We start from the raw sequence: 17,869 nt of genomic DNA on the forward strand, positions 1-17,869 counted from the left end.
CATGATTATCTCTCCTTCCCAGAGTGCTTTTATCAAAGGGAGACAAATTTTTGACAACATTATTTTAGCACATGAAGTCATTAGGACTCTCAAAAAAAAAAAAAAAAAAAAATGAGCCTTTGGATGCATGGCCATCAAGCTTGATATGAGCAAAGCTTTCGATCGGGTTGAGTGGGGTTTCCTCTTGGAAACTCTTGAAGCCTTTGGTTTTTGCCAAAAGTGGAGGAATTAGATACACCAATGCATTTCCACTACATCGTTCTCCTTCAAGCTAAATGGATCTCCCTTCGGGTTTTCTAAAACGAAAAAGAGGCATTAGACAAGTAGATCCGGCCTCTGTTGCCTTTCCTCTTCATTATTTGTGCACAAGTTCTTTCTAGACTCCTTGCCAAGGCTGAAGCAGAAAAGCAGATTCACGATGTTAAAATAAGTCGGACTGACATCCCTATGTCTCACCTCCTTTCTGCAGATGACATCTTCATTTTTTGTAGGGCCAATATAGCGGAGTCTCACCACTTAAGGGATATCCTTGACATCTTCAAAAAAGTCTCTGACCAAGAGGTTAATTTTCAAAAATCTAGCATCTTTTTTAGTAAGAACACTCATCACAAGCACCAAAGGATGGTCAAGAAAATCCTCAAGATCTCCAAATGTATTACTTTTGATAAGTATTTTGGAGCACCTCTCATCCTAAATAGAAAAGGTACACAAGATTTCAATGAAGTCACAACCAGAGTGCTCAATAGAATGGAAGGATGGCGAGCGAAACTTCTCTCTTAAGCAGGAAAGGTGACCCTCGTAAAAGCAATTACCTCGGTCATATAGTCATACCTTATATCAGTCTTCCCTCTACCAGTTGCAACATGCTCCAGACTGGACTCTTTGAATAGTAATTTTTTTTGGGGGCAGAATGAGAATAATGCAAACAAGACACACTTTAACTGTTGGAAAAAAATATGTCAACCCAAGTCCCTGGGTGGACTAGGTACTAGACTTGCGTCAAACCACAACATAGCTGTGTTGGCCAAACTCCTTTGGAGGCTCATCAAAGAACCGGAGAAACAATGGGCTTCTAGCCTAATCAAGAAATATGCGCCAAGAACCCCCATTTTGAGAGCAAAATGTCCAAGAAATGCCTCAAAAATATGGAAAGGCATTATAAAGGCTTGAACTGAAATCCTTCCAAATATGTGCTGGCATATATATTGGAAATGGAGCTGAGATTGATATTTGGCTGGACCCCTGGATCCCCACCTTAATTACCTACTCTTAAACCTATTGGGCCACCACCCATATCAAATCACTATTGTTTCGTGGTAGACCTTATTGACCCTACACACCATACCTGCAATGTTGGGGTTATAAATGACATTTTCATCAAATCGGTCGCTAAAGAAACCCTCAAGATACCCCTAAGCCATAATACCCATGAAGATACCATCAGGTGGTTGGGGGAAAAAGATGGCCAACTTACTGTCAAATCCGTGTACAAGTTCCTCAATCGAAATCTTGGTGATAGTAAAGGTAACGAGCATAGCTTATGGAACTATATTTGGCACATCAACACTGCATAATGTGTGAAGCTATTTTTATGGAAAGCTATCAGAAATGCGCTCCCCATAAGACAGAACTTGAGGAGTCGAAACTTCAATTTGCCCAAGATGCAACAATCAGGTCGAATCCACTGACCATGCTCTCTTCCATTTTTCAGTGATCAGGAATATTTGGTATGTATCTGCCCTTGGTATCAGAATTGAGTATTGGGACCAAGGACACGACAGAGCTGGAGCCGCAGACCCAGAAGAGGCAGAGGCCTGAGCCATCCAGGGAGGACTAGAGTTGGTGAGCCAACTGCAGATAAAGAAGGTGGCAATACTAATGGACTGTCAGAATTTAGCTGCAATTTTGAAGTGTAGAGAGACTACACTTTCATGGGGAGCGACTAGTGTTGCCTACCGACATTTACGCTTTTTGGCTCAATTGGATGATTGTAATTTTTATTACATCGGTAGAAACAACGAACATAGTAACTCATAGTATAGCTAGTAGAGGTAGGGTGGAGCCACCGTGTACTCTTTGTCTAGACCGTGCCTCGGCGAGGTCATTAGTAGAATTATGTATGTGTTGTAATCTTAGGGAGCCTTCCTAGTTTGGTTTGCCCCCTTTTGCTCACAAAAAAAAAATAGAGCCACTCTCAAAACGTACAAGGTCATATGACTCACAACTCATCCTACCAGTTGAATTAATGGCTGATATTTTGTAGATATGATCTCCCCACTATGAATAACATGCTCACCAAATTTTGGCTAATTCAAATATGTCTAACCTAAGTAAATGTTATTATGAAATCGAAAAAATATTGACCGTTAGATAAACGTTCAAAATTGAACAATAGTTTTCGGGTTAGACATATCCAAATAGGGTGAAATTTTGTGGGCATGCATGCTATCCATTGTGAGGAGATCATATTTACAAAAAATCGAGTCTTAATTCAATTTGTAAATCGATGGAGTGCCTCTATCCCTCCCCTATATATATAGCACCCGGTTCGGTTCAGTTTATATCGGTTAATCGAACCCCCAAATCGAAAACCGAACCTAACCAGTTGGTTTTGTCTTTTGATAATCGAAAACCGAACCGAAAAAGTTAAAAACCATTAATTTCACCCGATTTGACTCGGTTCGGTTAAGTTTTCCGGTTCTTTTTAACATCCCTATATACCATATTTCTGATATATAACCATATAACCATATATCGATATTTTGATTGTTTCACCAAAAAAATTGATATCACTTATATACCCGATATATCGATATAGACCGATATATTTTGGTTTTGGGGGGTTTGATATATCGGTGGATAATTTTGATTGTTTCACCAAAAAATTGATATCACTTATATATCCGATATATCAATATAGACCGATATATTTTGGTTTTTAGGGTTCGATATGAAAAAATTGGGCCTTGCCAATTTTAAGATTTTAGATGCATGCTTTAAAATCCACTTCAATTATACATTGTTAAGGAATAAGCCAAACTTTATGTATTCCGTTCTATTTGAGTATCCGACTTCTCCTCTAACTCTATGTGACTCGATACAAAATACAACACAATCGATAGCTAACGTTTTTTTCACAATATGCAATTTTGCTTCCTTTCCACAGCTAAAACCAATTTCTGCTTACCTAATTCCCATGACTAACCATTGAGAGTATCTGTAAGATTAATAGTTCAACTATCTAACTCTAAATACTTTTAGAATAAAGGCATAGACTATTTAGAACGATACAAGTCAATAGGATTTTTTAAAGAACATGTGCATATTATCCATATAGATAGTTATATTCTATTCTCTAGGTTACCTTACCCTGAAAAATTAATACAAATCCTGCAGTTGACTTTTACTTCTACTAGGAAGGTCTGCCACAAAAAAATTACATTAAACAATGTTTCTTCGAAAAAAAACAAAAGAATTTTGTAAAGGAAAAAGAATAACCCATCTATGCCCACCAGCTATCATTCCAAGCTGTAAAAGGGCAAGCGTTAAGAATTACGACGATTATTCAATCAGTGTCAATTGGCAAATGTGGATATATACTGTAGTGATAGTGACATTTATAAGAAAATACAAATATAAGATAGTGAAGTTGTGAAGGCATATAAAAAAAAGGCACATACTAAATTATTTCTTTTGTAAATGACAAAAACTAAATTAAAATTAAATAGTTTAAGGGAATTAAAAAGAAAAAAGTAGTGACTTTTGAATTATGGTATATATGTTAGGGAAAGACTTTGTCGTCGCCCGTACAAGTGGAATGCGCTAGTTGGGTAAATATATTCGATGATGTATAAGCTAGTGATTTTTTTTTTTTTTTCTGACTTCTACTGTATATGAAGCAAATAAAAAAAGACAAATTCTCTAACTTGTTTTAAAAGTTCTACGATTGGAAACTACCTTCAGGTTTATCAAATATCACCTTAGTTGTTTCTTTATTAGTAAGCTTAAGCATTAAGATTAATGCAATTATAGGCAAGCAAAAAATTAATTCCCTGGCTTGTATCACAAATCGTGCGAAATATAGATGGTGATTAAACAATGCAATGTACCACACGAAACACGTACGTATTGCCCGACTAATTGGGGTTCTTTATCGTATTTATACGCAACATTAAAAATGTATTACTATCCAAGAAAGCTATAGCTATGCAAAATTACAGACTATAATGTATTACTATCCAAGAAACCTTATAGAGTGATCACAAGGTGATGATGTGAGCAGGGACACACTCATCCTAAATCAATAAAGATATTAATAAGCACATTATATTTCAAGTTCAATTGTTTACACATCTTATATATTCTTTCCACAAAAAAAGAAGAATTAAGAGAAAGATGTATAAAGAAGCAAAAGAATGCAACTACTTGACTCATTCCATGTGTTTATGGAATCCCAATCAAATCAATTTATATCTCAAAAATACCAATCGTCATCATATACATTTTTGGCAAAAAATTCATCATAGTGAATGCAATTGGTCGTGTTCTTTACACCCAACCTATCGTTGCAAAGGTGAACCACGACAACCAAACCACACGTACGTGTTACACTCCACAATTTCGTGTTATATATGTGCCGAACCCAACCATATTATCTTGGTAATTTTGATATGTTTTCTTCGATGATTCTTATAAATGATAGTGATCACCCGCGGCCTCCTTAACTTCATGACCTTGTCAACTAACATTGTGACCAAAAAAATGACAAAGCTATATCTATTCAACTAATAATTATAATCATAAATATCAAAACTGCACACTCAAGAGATAATATAATGAGATTAGGTATGGTATTTCGTTTTGTATAGCACAAATAGCAAAGATAGCTCACATTTCTGCCATTCACTTTTGTAAGTATGTTTCCACTTAAATCAATCCAAAGCTATCTTCTTTCTCTAAAAGGGAAAAGTAATAACGATATGATACCTTATTCTTATGTGATAAACTAGGGACTTATATAAGAGTGAACATAGATAAGATTAGCCTAACTATACTCTAATACAAAGAAAGGTCCATATATCGTGTTTCCAGGAAATGATATATATGTTAATTCATAAGTATTTTTAACTACGAAATAAGCAGATCTTTTAAGTAGTTGTATCTCACTTTGGATAAATCGTGTTGATTAATTTAAAATTTGTCGGTATGTATAATGCAGCTAGAGAATAATACCTTCTTGGATTTACAACAACATCTCTATCATAATCATTGAATGAAGTTTAATGAATACATATAGTCTTGCAATCATGTATCTTTTTTTTGAGCTAAGGTGAACAATTTGTATTAATGTGAAGGAAATTAAAAGGGTTACACAGAGTATGTACATGAGTACAAAATAGGCTCTGGCTCTCAAACCAAATGGGACCTAGTTTACAAATCGCCAGTAGCTCCTGTTCGGCACCTTCCATGATTTGAGCCATGGAGTTTTACCTTCAAACAAAAATAACTCATTTGTGTCCATGAAAGTTGCTATATTCGCTGCCTTATCCGCAGAGAAATTAGTTTCTCGCCACATTCATATTATCATGAATGACTCAGCTTCATCCTTGCTTTGTTCCATCTCTTTGTCATGCTCCATGGCACTTTGTCGGTACCAAAGGCGATCACCGCTGCTCGACTATCTGATATTCGACCCAAATACTTTCCACTACCTTGGTGTTAAATATGTAAAGTACACATTTACAGTTTTTGTGACAATTAAGTTTTCAAAGTTTGCTTTGCTTAAATGATTTAGGCCGGCCTAGCTACCAGCTCAATCAAGTGACTACACTCTTTCACGATGATGCTAAACTACTGAAGAACCACACTTTACTACAAAACTACGACTTGGTGGTAGATAAAATCTCGAAATTGAAGAAATTTTGATAGCTAAAAAACGTACTAGTGTTCTGAAAATTTCCTCACTAGTACAAACATGCTTCAACTATATACTCTTGAAATATTTGATTTATCCCATCTCAATAAATTGAAAACTGAAATTTTTGCTAGATGCAGAAAAGGCAAAACCAATCTTTTTTTAACCAATATTCATATATTCAGAGGCAAAAAGAAAAAAAAAATGTACATGTATATCTAAACAACAATACAAATATTCAAAAGTAATTTGAAATCAAATTTATAGCAATTGATACACATTTAATATTTAATTTAGTCTATGAATAACATCGTGCATAAACCAACTGAATTGTGGTATAAAATTAGGGTTAACTAGTATTACTCCCCACTAGATGAGCCAATTAGGATTTCTCCTCTACTAGATGGGAAATTAGGGTCTCCCCCTCTAAATACACAAAAAAAAAAAGTCAAAGTGGGTTGACCGAAATTTTTTCATACAGATTTGAGAGAGACCTAATTTCCCATCTAAATGAGAAGAAATCCTAATTGGCTCATCTAGTGGGGGGTAATACTAGTTCACCCATAAAATTATGTACAATTGATATGACTTTAATAACATCTTTCTACATTATAAAGAGGCGTAGGCGAGTGGGCTGAATGGGCCGGGAAAAATACTGTTATCACAAAACGACAAAAACGATTTTTTTAGTTTTTTATTTTATTATTTTGTTAAAGTCAAACGCACCACTATTTTGTTGTTTTTGGTTTTGTTTAAAAAAAAACGTGACGTGGGCACGTGCCAGAATACTAGTGATAATAACAGGCCCAATCAACAAGTATATTGACATATTGTGATGGATTTGAGACTTTCTAAGAACATTAATTCGATACCCAAAACCCGTGCGAGAAAACACAAACCACAAAATAGATACACGCACTTAAGTTTGTTTCTTATCGATGATGATATTGTTTATTTTCATTTTATTTTATTTTTATGATATGAGCGGCGCTGAGGTTTTGGGGACCAAGACGAACTTTGCAAGTGGGACCCTTATGTGACAATTTAGTTGATTTCGCCAAATTGGTATGAGAATTGTGGCTTTTAGGAGTCGAACTAGTGATATATTGATTAATTAAAGCGTAGCACGTCTCTTGGACAACATACAATTTTCCTAATGCAGCTTTTTTTATTCGGACTGATAAGTTTAGTAGATGTTTGGATCTCATTTTTTATTTTTTTAAAAAAAAATATTTATTAAAAAAATAGTTTTTGAATAAACATGTTTGGTTGTAATTTTTCTTAAATATTATTTTATCAAATCAGATTTTAAGTGATATTTCTCAATATATATTAAGATATCTCAAAGATAAAAATCTTAAAAGTCTAAAAATATGGGCAGTTTATTTGCCTTGAGTGCCCAAAGTGTTTACCTCAAAACAAAAACAATTTTTTGTCTTAAAAAACAAGTTTTTTTTTTTTATCATAAAACGAGTTTTTAGGATGAAAAAGTGTTTTTTTGGATGAAAAACTATTTTTTTAAATACAGATCAAATACATTTATTTTTTCAAAAAATATTTTTTAACTAATAAACACTTTTTGACAATAAATAAATATGATCCAAACACCTCTTATGTTTATCGAAAAAAAATGACTATTCATCCAATAAAAAATAGGATTCATTATAATAAATACTAATGCTTTACTAATAAAGTTTGATGCAAACAAACTAAATGAAAATCCTTCTCTTTTAAGAAGTACCTTTCAATTAAAAGTTTCCATAATTGCTTTGAACTTCTTCCAATACCATAAGATGTAAATGGCTAATGAAGTTAACACCTTACACCTGCCCACCGTTCTGAAAGATTCATTTCATGAAGAGTCTACAGATCATTTTCATCACATTATTGTCTTCCAAGTAAGCATTCTTCCAGCTGGATGTGGACCTTCAACAAAATTTCAACACGTTGCATTCTTTGTAAAGTTTAATGACATGGCACCATATGGTTAGATATTATTCCATCGTCACATTGTTGGCGACGTTGACGTCAGTAAAACCTGAATCCATTGTCCATTAGTGCCAAAAAGCCTTTGGACCATATCCCTACGTATTAACGGTTATACTAGCCTAACTTCCTCGGGATCCGTGACAAGATTCTTGGATCCAGTAGAGTTATTCCACTTACACCTGTGTTTATCTACTCGTTGACAAAAATAACCTTCCTAGATTCCGCTATCTACCAATTATGAATTGCTTTTCAGTAGCAAAATGACAAATCTTGTTCTTATCCAACAGTTTTGTCAATTGGCATTTTGGTTCAGATTCATTCTATGGCACTAGAAGACGAAATAGCTTATGGAAGTGGAAAACTTTTGTCTGGAGAAACTGAGGTTTTCTACGACACTGTAGTTATCAACGCCACTTATGTGGATATATCCTGTTTCTTTTATTTTCTGTTTTACATATTATCTTAAATTTTAGTGAGCTCTTTATTTGAGATTATCCATAAGGGTACACTTTCGTAAAATATCATTTTTTTTATATTCAACCTGCTAGAATGTGTGATTTAGTCATTTAGTCTAGTCAAAGAGCCTAAATGGATTCGATTTTCTACAAAAATTGTGAAGTTAATCTAATGGAATACTACAAAAATATCAGACATTCACAATTTACTTGTGGTTTCAGCTGTGAAATGATATAGGTGATTCAGTGTGGAACTTTTGTAGTTTATTTTCCTTTTTCTCTTTCTTAGACTGATGCTGATTGAATTATTATTTTATGTAATAAAAGAAACTTAGATCATTGAAGCAAGTGTCTTATAGACTTTTATAGTTCGAACTAAATACCACAAAATTACCTTTTTAAGGTATTTTTTAGGTTTCACTTTCAGTTTAAGCCTAAGTTGTACTAATTAAGGTCTGCAGTACATTTTTCTAACCTTCTTTATGTGGAAATTTTCTGTGAGGAGTCTTCTCCTGCAACAAAATAACCTTCAAATCACGTGTAAATTTTGGGAACTTTGCTAACAATGACCAATAGTGTAATTCATATCATGATTCAGGATACCATGAGCTTCATTTAATAACCAATTTGTACCAATTTTAGTGGCGCACTTAATGGGTCTTCATTCATATTTTAAGCTAAAAAATAGTTTTAGCTCTGAAAGTTGTTTTCAAAACATATTTCCTGAAAACAAATTTGTAAGCATTCATATATAACCAAAGAAAGAAGCTTTGTTACGTGCAAATCTCAAACCGTTTAAACTTTATTCAGTTTAGGCAAGTGAAGTATACTCATGCCTGACTCAAAAATATTGGAATATTGTGTTCTACATTTACTTCTAGTTTCTTCTATGCCGTTTTTGTGCTGGGTTGGTAGCCGGAAGCGAAAAACATTGAGCAATTTCAACGTGCGAAAATTCTGATCAATTTCAATTCACACGTTTTTTTTTTTATCAAAATAATCATTTATATTTTCTGAACACTTAAAAAAAAAAAATGGAAGTCATTAGTCATATCCGTGTCAATTACGCGTATTTGCCATACCGATACTGTAATCAACCCATCTCCATAGTATATCATGAGGTCATTGCATGAATTTGGGTCGTGGGGGCTGATGAAGCCTTCATGTATTTTATTTACTTTATATGCTCTTATTTTTATATAACCATATTAATATGAATTTCAACATTAACATAGATCGAAATTGCAAGCAGCAAGGGGTGATCCGACTGATAGATAGTACATCAGGGAAAACAATTAAAAAGAATTAGTTAAGCTGAGATATAAAATAAAAATATCACCCAAAATGTTAATTATAGTTCCTCAACCCGACTACGATTTCCCTCCATAATGCAAATGTTGGTTAATCTTATTGGGAATGGTTATATGAATTCCACTTTATAGTGACTCCAAAGTTATTCCACTCCTACTAATTGATTTACCAAATGAATTGAGAGCTAATTTTTTATTGAGATATACATCACATGATAGAGAACACTCCCTACAAAAAATCAGTTCAATTGAATACGTTTAACATTATCAAAAGTTGTACCAAAATTAAAAGAATATGGGTCGTTGGATAATTTTATAACATTATAAACAATTTTTGACGAGGTTGTACATCTTCAAATGAATTGATTTTTCGTGAAGATGATTTCTATTGTGTGGGGAATATCTGCACCAAAAATTAGCTTCTAATTCATTATATTTAGTAGTGGAGTTTTTTAGAGTCATTTTAAGTGGAGTTCATATAACCATTCTCAATTTTATTTGTACAAATTAAATAGGCTTTGTGGAGTTAGTTAAAATGTGGTCAGCAGATCATTTCTACTTGACTCTAAACTCACACAGTATGTCAAATCATAACATTTAAAAATGTATATATGTAAATTCGGAGAGCATAATTTTGATGAAATTTGCTTCAAGCAAAGAAGAGTTTGGTTTTTGACAAGTGAGACTGTTGAGACAGGGCACAATCAAAACCCTCTAGGCTTTTGTTTACTGACTAACAAATTTTTTGGAAGTTATATTCTAGCTATAGGTTTTCTATTGTAAACTCAAATCAATTTGAGGAGAGCCAAGGCGTTCTCTATATAGTTATCAGTTCATCAATTGATTTAAAAATGGAAATTTAGTGCACCATTGACAAAATTATTGCAACCTAAATTATGCACCAAGGCTGAAAATATCGGTCGATATATCAATATATTGGCGATATATTTCGGTTTTTGAAGTACACGATATGGAGATATTAAAATATTTTGGATGGATATATAAATACAATTTCAAATCAATATATTGGGTTTTCCGATATATCAATATATATCGACCGATATATTCAATAGATCCGATATATATTGTTGACTTAGTTGACTTTGACCGTTTTGACCTATTTTTTTATTAAAATCTCTAACATTTCTGATATATATCGGTGATATTTACAATATATCAATTTACCCAAAAAAAAAGACTAATCAACCAAAAAAAAAAAAATTGGGCTGATATATCGATATATTTTGGTTTTTTAACCCTCCGATATATAGTCGGAAATGGAATTTTTGGGCCCTGGTATGCACTAAAGAAATCAGTGTAGTACGTTCACTACACTCCTTTTATAAGAGTGTGGTGAAAAGGAAAAATGAACTAGACACAATATAGTTAAATAAGGGGTCATTTGTTTTTGCTTCTTATAAGACCTTGAGGTCTTATAACATCTTATAAGATGTGGCCTAGTGATTTTGAACATTTTTTTGGTTTGTTTTTTGCCTCTTATAAGAGGCATTCTACTAGAAATGTCTTATAAGAGGCTCCAATTCTATAAATACTAAAATTGGATCTACTTAAATTCTATAAGTCTTATAACTTCAAAAATGACTCAAACACCCCGGCCCATATATCCCTAAATTTCATTTTTCTCTTCTTCCCTTTTCATTATCTTATTCTCCAAATAACTCCATTGCCCTAGCCACCACCGGCTATCACCACCACCACCACCACTACCACCACCATCATCACATCTACCACCACTACTACCGTACTATTAAGACTATCATCACCACCACCACCGTGCTATTAAAATCACCACCACTTCCACTACCACCACTACCACCACCACCTTGTCTTTATTAAGACTAAATCATCACCTCCACTACCACCACCACCACCACCGTGCTATTAAAACCAATATCCACTACCACCACCATCATCACATCTACCACCACTACTACCGTACTATTAAGACTATCATCACCACCACCACCGTGCTATTAAAATCACCACCACTTCCACTACCACCACCACTACCACTACCATCACTACCACTGTGCTATTAAGACTAATATCATCACCTCCACTCGTCTATTAAAACCAATATCATCATCTCTACTACTACCACCACCACCGCCAATTAAGATAGTTTCTTAAAATCGATATTCTAATTATCAAAATTGATTTGAAACCGAAAATCAAACTATACATTTGTTTCAAATTAATCTATTCAAGTTAAATGTGATGTAAAATAGGGTTATATTTGTCAAATAATTATCTATAAGATGTCATGTATTTGTTTTTTCTATTTTTACAAGTGTTTATAAGATGAACTTAAAATGAAAAATAAACCACTTTATAATACTATCTTATAAGACCGTCTTATAACTTAACCCAAAAAAACAAATTGCCCCTAAATCTTCATATGAAATTAGACCCAAGAGTCTTAGGACTTCCGACTTCATAATCATTTTCATTCTTTATTCACCTCATGTTCTCACAGTAATCTATCATGGTCAGTGGTAAGTTAATAGTAGGTTGCCTAACAAATTAAAAAAATTGTTTTCACAAATTCTCAAGGAGCAACATCGACGACCAATCAAGAACACATCAGCAAAATATTCTCAGTAACGAATTGATTGTATCTCAATAATATAAAATTCTTTAAAAATTTAGGCGATCACGTGAGATCGAGACTGATGAACTAAATTTCTATAAGTTTACGATTCAAAATTGCAATTTCCCTGTTTCTGAATGGTATTACAACTGTGAGGTTAGTGATTTCAACCCCACATTACCAAAACCAAAATATAAAAAACAAAAACAATAAGGACCCACGTATTATTAATTTAGAAAGACTGCAAAAATAAGCACATAATGCAACTCATGTCGTTGATGAAATAAACACTAAAATCCACAGGAGTGGATGTGGATATTGTAATAAATTCATACTAAGATGAGATATCGACCAAATAAATCTTATTTCCCAAACAGTTTGGGTACAGTTAGACAAACAAAAATTATTCTGAAATCTCTATACATTCATATACCTTAATTTTAGGTCGACGCACCCTGGATTTGTTTCTGTCTCACATTACAGATTGATTGAAGAATCCAAGTAAATAAGAATCCAAAAGAAATGAAAAACTAAGTACAGAAGAATCATTTCTTATAATACATGACATTATGACAATGTCTTTTTTGTTCTATTAATCTTATTTGTATGCATAAATTCTGTACATACACACGCTACTAAATCAAGACAATAATCATAATTATAATAAAATCTTAAAAAAATTGGCTGTCTTTCTCAGCCTCGCTTTGGTATATTCTGTATTTTCATGCTTCTTCAATAATTCCATAAACAATCAAGGTCTACTGGTTCAGTAGAAGGAGAAGGATCTTGCTGATCATCGAAAGATCGCCGACCCATGTCATGATTCGATACGACTGATGAGATTTCAGTGTTCATATCAGTAGTTAGGCCTGTTTCTTGTGAAATACTAACCATCTCTCTTTCTGTTTTGAAATTCTGTTTCATTGCTGAACCTTGGTTTTCTAACCAAGCTTGAATGAAGTTAGAACCTTGGTATTGAAAATTGGAAAGGTTTGGGTGAGTATGATGAGTGGAGTAAAGTGAGTTTGGAAGTGAATATTTGGACAACAGTAATGAAGATTGCGAGATGTTATCGGAAGGATTTGTAGGGGTAGAAAAAAGGTGAGAATTGAAACAATCAATCATCTCTTCCTGGTTTTTCTGACCCTCCATTTGGTTGGAGAAGCAGGTCACGTGAGTTGCCTCAGAAGCAACTGGTTTGTTTTTGCAAGTATAAGGTGAAGGATCCATTAATGGTGGCAAAAGCGAAGGACCCAAGTCGTCGCCAAAGGAGCTTTTGTACAACAAACCAGGAACATGAATTTTCTTCCCACCAGAACTCTTTTGAAAAATCCTGCAAAGTACCCATTCATTCTGCAAACAAGAAATGAAAATGGAAGTAAGAAAAAACCCATCAACAAACTACTAAGAACAGAGGGAAAACAGAGGGAAAAGCAAGACAATAAAAGAAATAAGAAAACGGTTTCTTACCTTAGCTGTTTTGGGGAGATTGTAAAGAGAGTGCTTTCCCTCAAGTCTGTATTCATGCATAACCCAATTAGTTTTTCACCTTTTGGAGCTCTTCCTTTGTAGAAAACAAGAGTTTTCTTCATCCCAACAAGGGTTTTAGCTCTATAAATCTCTTTATCTTTCCCTGTGGCTTTCCAGTATCCAGCTTCTGTTGCTCTATTAGTCCTTAAACCAGTTGGGTATTTTCTGTCTCTAACACAGAAGAAGTACCACTCTTTCTCTCCCATTTTAGCTCTCCCTTCAATTGCAAAAACACGAAAATTATGTCAAAAATAAGGACATAGATAATCAGAGAAAGCATTGAAAATAATCTGTTTATTTAAGAAACTTACATGGCAATTCCCATGGTTCACACTTGTTCAAATCAACTTCACCAATTGCTCTAGCATTAAAGCAGCTATCAACAACCTTCTTGGAGAGATATTGAGTTATAAGCTCTTCATCAGTAGGGTGAAATCGAAAACCAGGTGGCAAATCCATTTGCTCATCAACTTTACCAAGGCTAGAAACATTTTCCATATCTAGCAACACCCTTGAGGCCTTTTCTTTCTGGATCAAATGGTCTTAATGAAAAAACACTTCTATGTGTCTTCGAGAAGTAAACAGCAAAAGTAGACTAAAATATCAAATGGGAATGAATGAAATGGCAGTAAATATCTACAACAAGAGTGCCAAACACAAATAACAAAGAAAGAAATCAAACAAAAAGGGAAGTGACAAGGTTTAAAGGAGGTACTAGAGGGAGAAGAGAAAAGGCCGGGTCATGAACTAAAAGAGTTTCTGAACTAAGAAATTGAAAGAAGCTGTTAAGAAAAGAGTGTTGAGGAACAAAAACCATCTTTAAATACTGATTCATGACGAGTAAGAAACGTGATTTGTAAGGCAACCAAGTTGGTGGGTTTTAGTTCTCTTTAACTTTTTTATAGTTACAAATTCTGCTTTCTTTTGACTAAATACATTTCACCCAGACAGCATTCTTTGTATGAAAAACTGAAAACAACCCCCATAAATAAATATATCAATAAATACTGCTAATTGAGTAATAAGATTAACAGAATTTGTCCATAAGATGTACTCATTTTATGAATTCGAAGACCATTTTAACCATTGCCATATGCCATTTGCCTAATAAGAATATAATTATTTTGGTACACAACATGTTTTCTATGTTGTTTTACGTAAACAGATTGGTGTTTCTCTTTCTTTTTTTTGCAAAATGTATTTATCTTTTAATTTCATTTTTATGGGTTCACCGGATTGGACTTATTAAAACTCTATATTTCTTTACAAACATTACAACCTAAAGACAAAGCCCAATAATAATTTTCCCATAAATCCAAAATCTGGCTGATGTCATCATACGTAATAATTTTTTATTTATAATTTTGGCTCAAGAACAAACCGGACTAACGATATCGTATTTAAATTTATAAAAATTTAAATTTACATTGGTACACTATATGTACATTTTCATATGAAAATTTAAATTTACATAATATATTTAGATATGCAAATTTAAATTTAGATATAAAATTTTCAATTTACATGCTGATGGACTGATGGTCAGCCCAATTACTTGATTTTTCTTTATGAAATTTTGACCCAACCTATTCGTTGACAAAAACGGAATTTCAGAATTAACTAGGAGAAAATACCATTCAGACCAACTGACCAAGTTATTTGAAGGTATGAATGTGCTATGCTTTATGTGCGCAATACGATTATGTCATACCCTCACACTAGTTTATAATTTAAGTACTCTTATAATTTCATGATATGTTTTCAATGAAAAAATAGGACTCCTAAATTTAATTTCATTCAGGCACAATGAATTTTAATATGAAATTAAACTTTGAGCATTGTTCCTTTTTCATTATTGTGTTAGAAAACTTAGAATGCATCCCACCAAAACTTCTTATCGCAATAGCAACTGCCTGAACACATATCATGAAATTAAGGTTACGAAAGCTAACATACGCGTATTTCAAAAATTTGTATAAAGTCTCTTTATTCATGCCAAATGGCCATGACTCCACTTACATTCCGGCCATCTGAAACCAGAAGAAATAACTTTTTTGTTATTAATATTCTTTTTATCATTTATATCCCAAAATAGTTTGCTATCCTCTTCTTTTTTTTCATAATATGGTTGAGACATGTCTGTCTGGTGTTTTATATGTCAAAAAAATGTTTGTTTGGTGTCTATTCTATTTTCTATTTTGAGAAAATGTGAGATTGAAGGGATCACAATTATAACTAGACATTGGGAGGGATAAGATTTTGTCGGAACTAGCCTATTCAAGTAATTCTGTAAATGATGTGCAATTATACATAAATTGTACGTTAAGTTTAATGTCAATTAAAACAGTAATTGATGAACTGCCTCTTGAATTGATAGATTTTGGCCCAAAAAATGGATATAATTATATCATTTCTCATCCGTCAAATGGTTACAATTGTTAACCTACGACTCATTCGAGGAGCTTAGCAATTTGACATGTTATCCTTGTTTTAAGATTTTAGATGCATGCTTAAATTTGATAGAAAAATAAAACTAACTATATTCTGTGTACATCACCTACGTTTAAGCAAATTAATTTGAGTCTGTAGTACCAATGTATAATTGAGTTTTTTTTTTTTTTTTTAAACAAAATACCAGGCAGATGGAAAAAAATTATTCGTTCGCGTGCACGTTTACATGACAGACTACTATTTACGAAAGGAAAGTTTGAATGCATAATAAATCGAAAATTGCGTAATGTTGAACTATAATCGATCAGTTGTGCACATCATATACAGTTCCATACTTAGAAAGTATATTAAAGCTAATTAGGTGTATTACACTGCCATACATGTATAAAATCTTTAAATTCACGAAAAGATGTCATTATACAGTGAAGAGGGTATTGAGGTAATTATATTGGTGAGTCAGTAGATTATGATAATATAAAGCTTCATTTCCCAATCAAAGAACTGTGCTTGCTAAAGGTGACACGTGCCTCGTTAACCGCATCTGAGGAATTTCAATCGTATCCGTAAGTAGGGAGATCCACGGTCAAAATTCTTTCCAACAGTCAACGTCCATATCTTGCCACGTATACATCTGACAAAAGGAATTGACAGTGCCGCCGCAACCGGTACGAAAATGTTACTAACCAGACACGTGTCAATTTACTACTGTTTAGTCATGTGCTAAACTAACCCAAGGGTTGACAACTAACATTAGTTTATGTCTAGCTGGCGCATGTGGGCCCTGCTTCCTTCATTCCCGACAGAAGTCACGACAAAATATAGTGACGTGGCTTCATAAGGTTCGTTGAAAACCCCGCCAAGCGTGGAGGAGTTTATTTTTTTAAAAGCCACACGTGTGGAAATAATTAGAGGGTCAGCTAGTTGAATTTTGTAAGATTTTGCTTATGAGCTCAGAGTATTTAAATAGTTAAAATAAAAAAACTTTGAATCTCTTGAGTTGAATATATACTGATGTCAATCAAACCTAACTAATTGTTGAAAATTAATACTTTTATTGGACGAATTTGTAAGTAGAGATTTTCTGATCATATTTTCGGTTAGATACAATTTTTTGGCTTGTATCAGGTAAGAATTTCGTACAAACATTTAAAAAAAAGAAAAAAAAAATGAGTTGAAAAACTTTTATTAGGAAAAAGAAAGTACAGAAGTATTAGGAAGTCTCGAGGGTTTTTTCCCTGAAAAAACTTGTAAATAGTTAAGATGGGTTGAAAATGAAAATGAATATTTTGCTCCATTTGATTGAATTAGTGTTTATTATTCTGAACGGAATTCCGCCTAATATTTTGGTATTTTAAAAAATCGAAAAAAACAGTATAGAATTGAAATATTGATAATTTCGAATATAACATGAGCCGAAATATTATAAATTTCGGTTTTTAAATTTGTCGGAATTCTAATAATTTCGAAATCCCAAACTATAAATTGAATACAGTTGAAAATGAAAAATATTCAACCAATTTATTACACTGGCCCACAGAGACCACTCATGATTTTTATTTTTCATTTTAGGCAAACTTCATTGCATTGAAAAATGTCAATAGTGGAAATA

The 17,869-nt window shown here is 33.2% G+C and overlaps 1 protein-coding gene across 1 annotated transcript; it reads right to left on the reverse strand.

The window, feature by feature from the left end:
• Positions 1-12,827: 12,827 nt before the first annotated feature.
• Positions 12,828-14,447, reverse strand: LOC147522423 (NAC domain-containing protein 100-like). Its single transcript, XM_086593358.1, is given in 4 exon segments — positions 12,828-13,632; positions 13,750-13,820; positions 13,823-14,026; positions 14,121-14,447. Coding segments are annotated over 4 exon segments (1,083 nt in total). The 5' UTR covers positions 14,308-14,447; the 3' UTR covers positions 12,828-13,011.
• Positions 14,448-17,869: the final 3,422 nt, after the last annotated feature.

Source organism: Coptis chinensis, chromosome 1 (genome assembly GCF_015680905.1).
Source record: "Coptis chinensis isolate HL-2020 chromosome 1, ASM1568090v1, whole genome shotgun sequence".
Lineage (NCBI taxonomy): Eukaryota > Viridiplantae > Streptophyta > Magnoliopsida > Ranunculales > Ranunculaceae > Coptis > Coptis chinensis.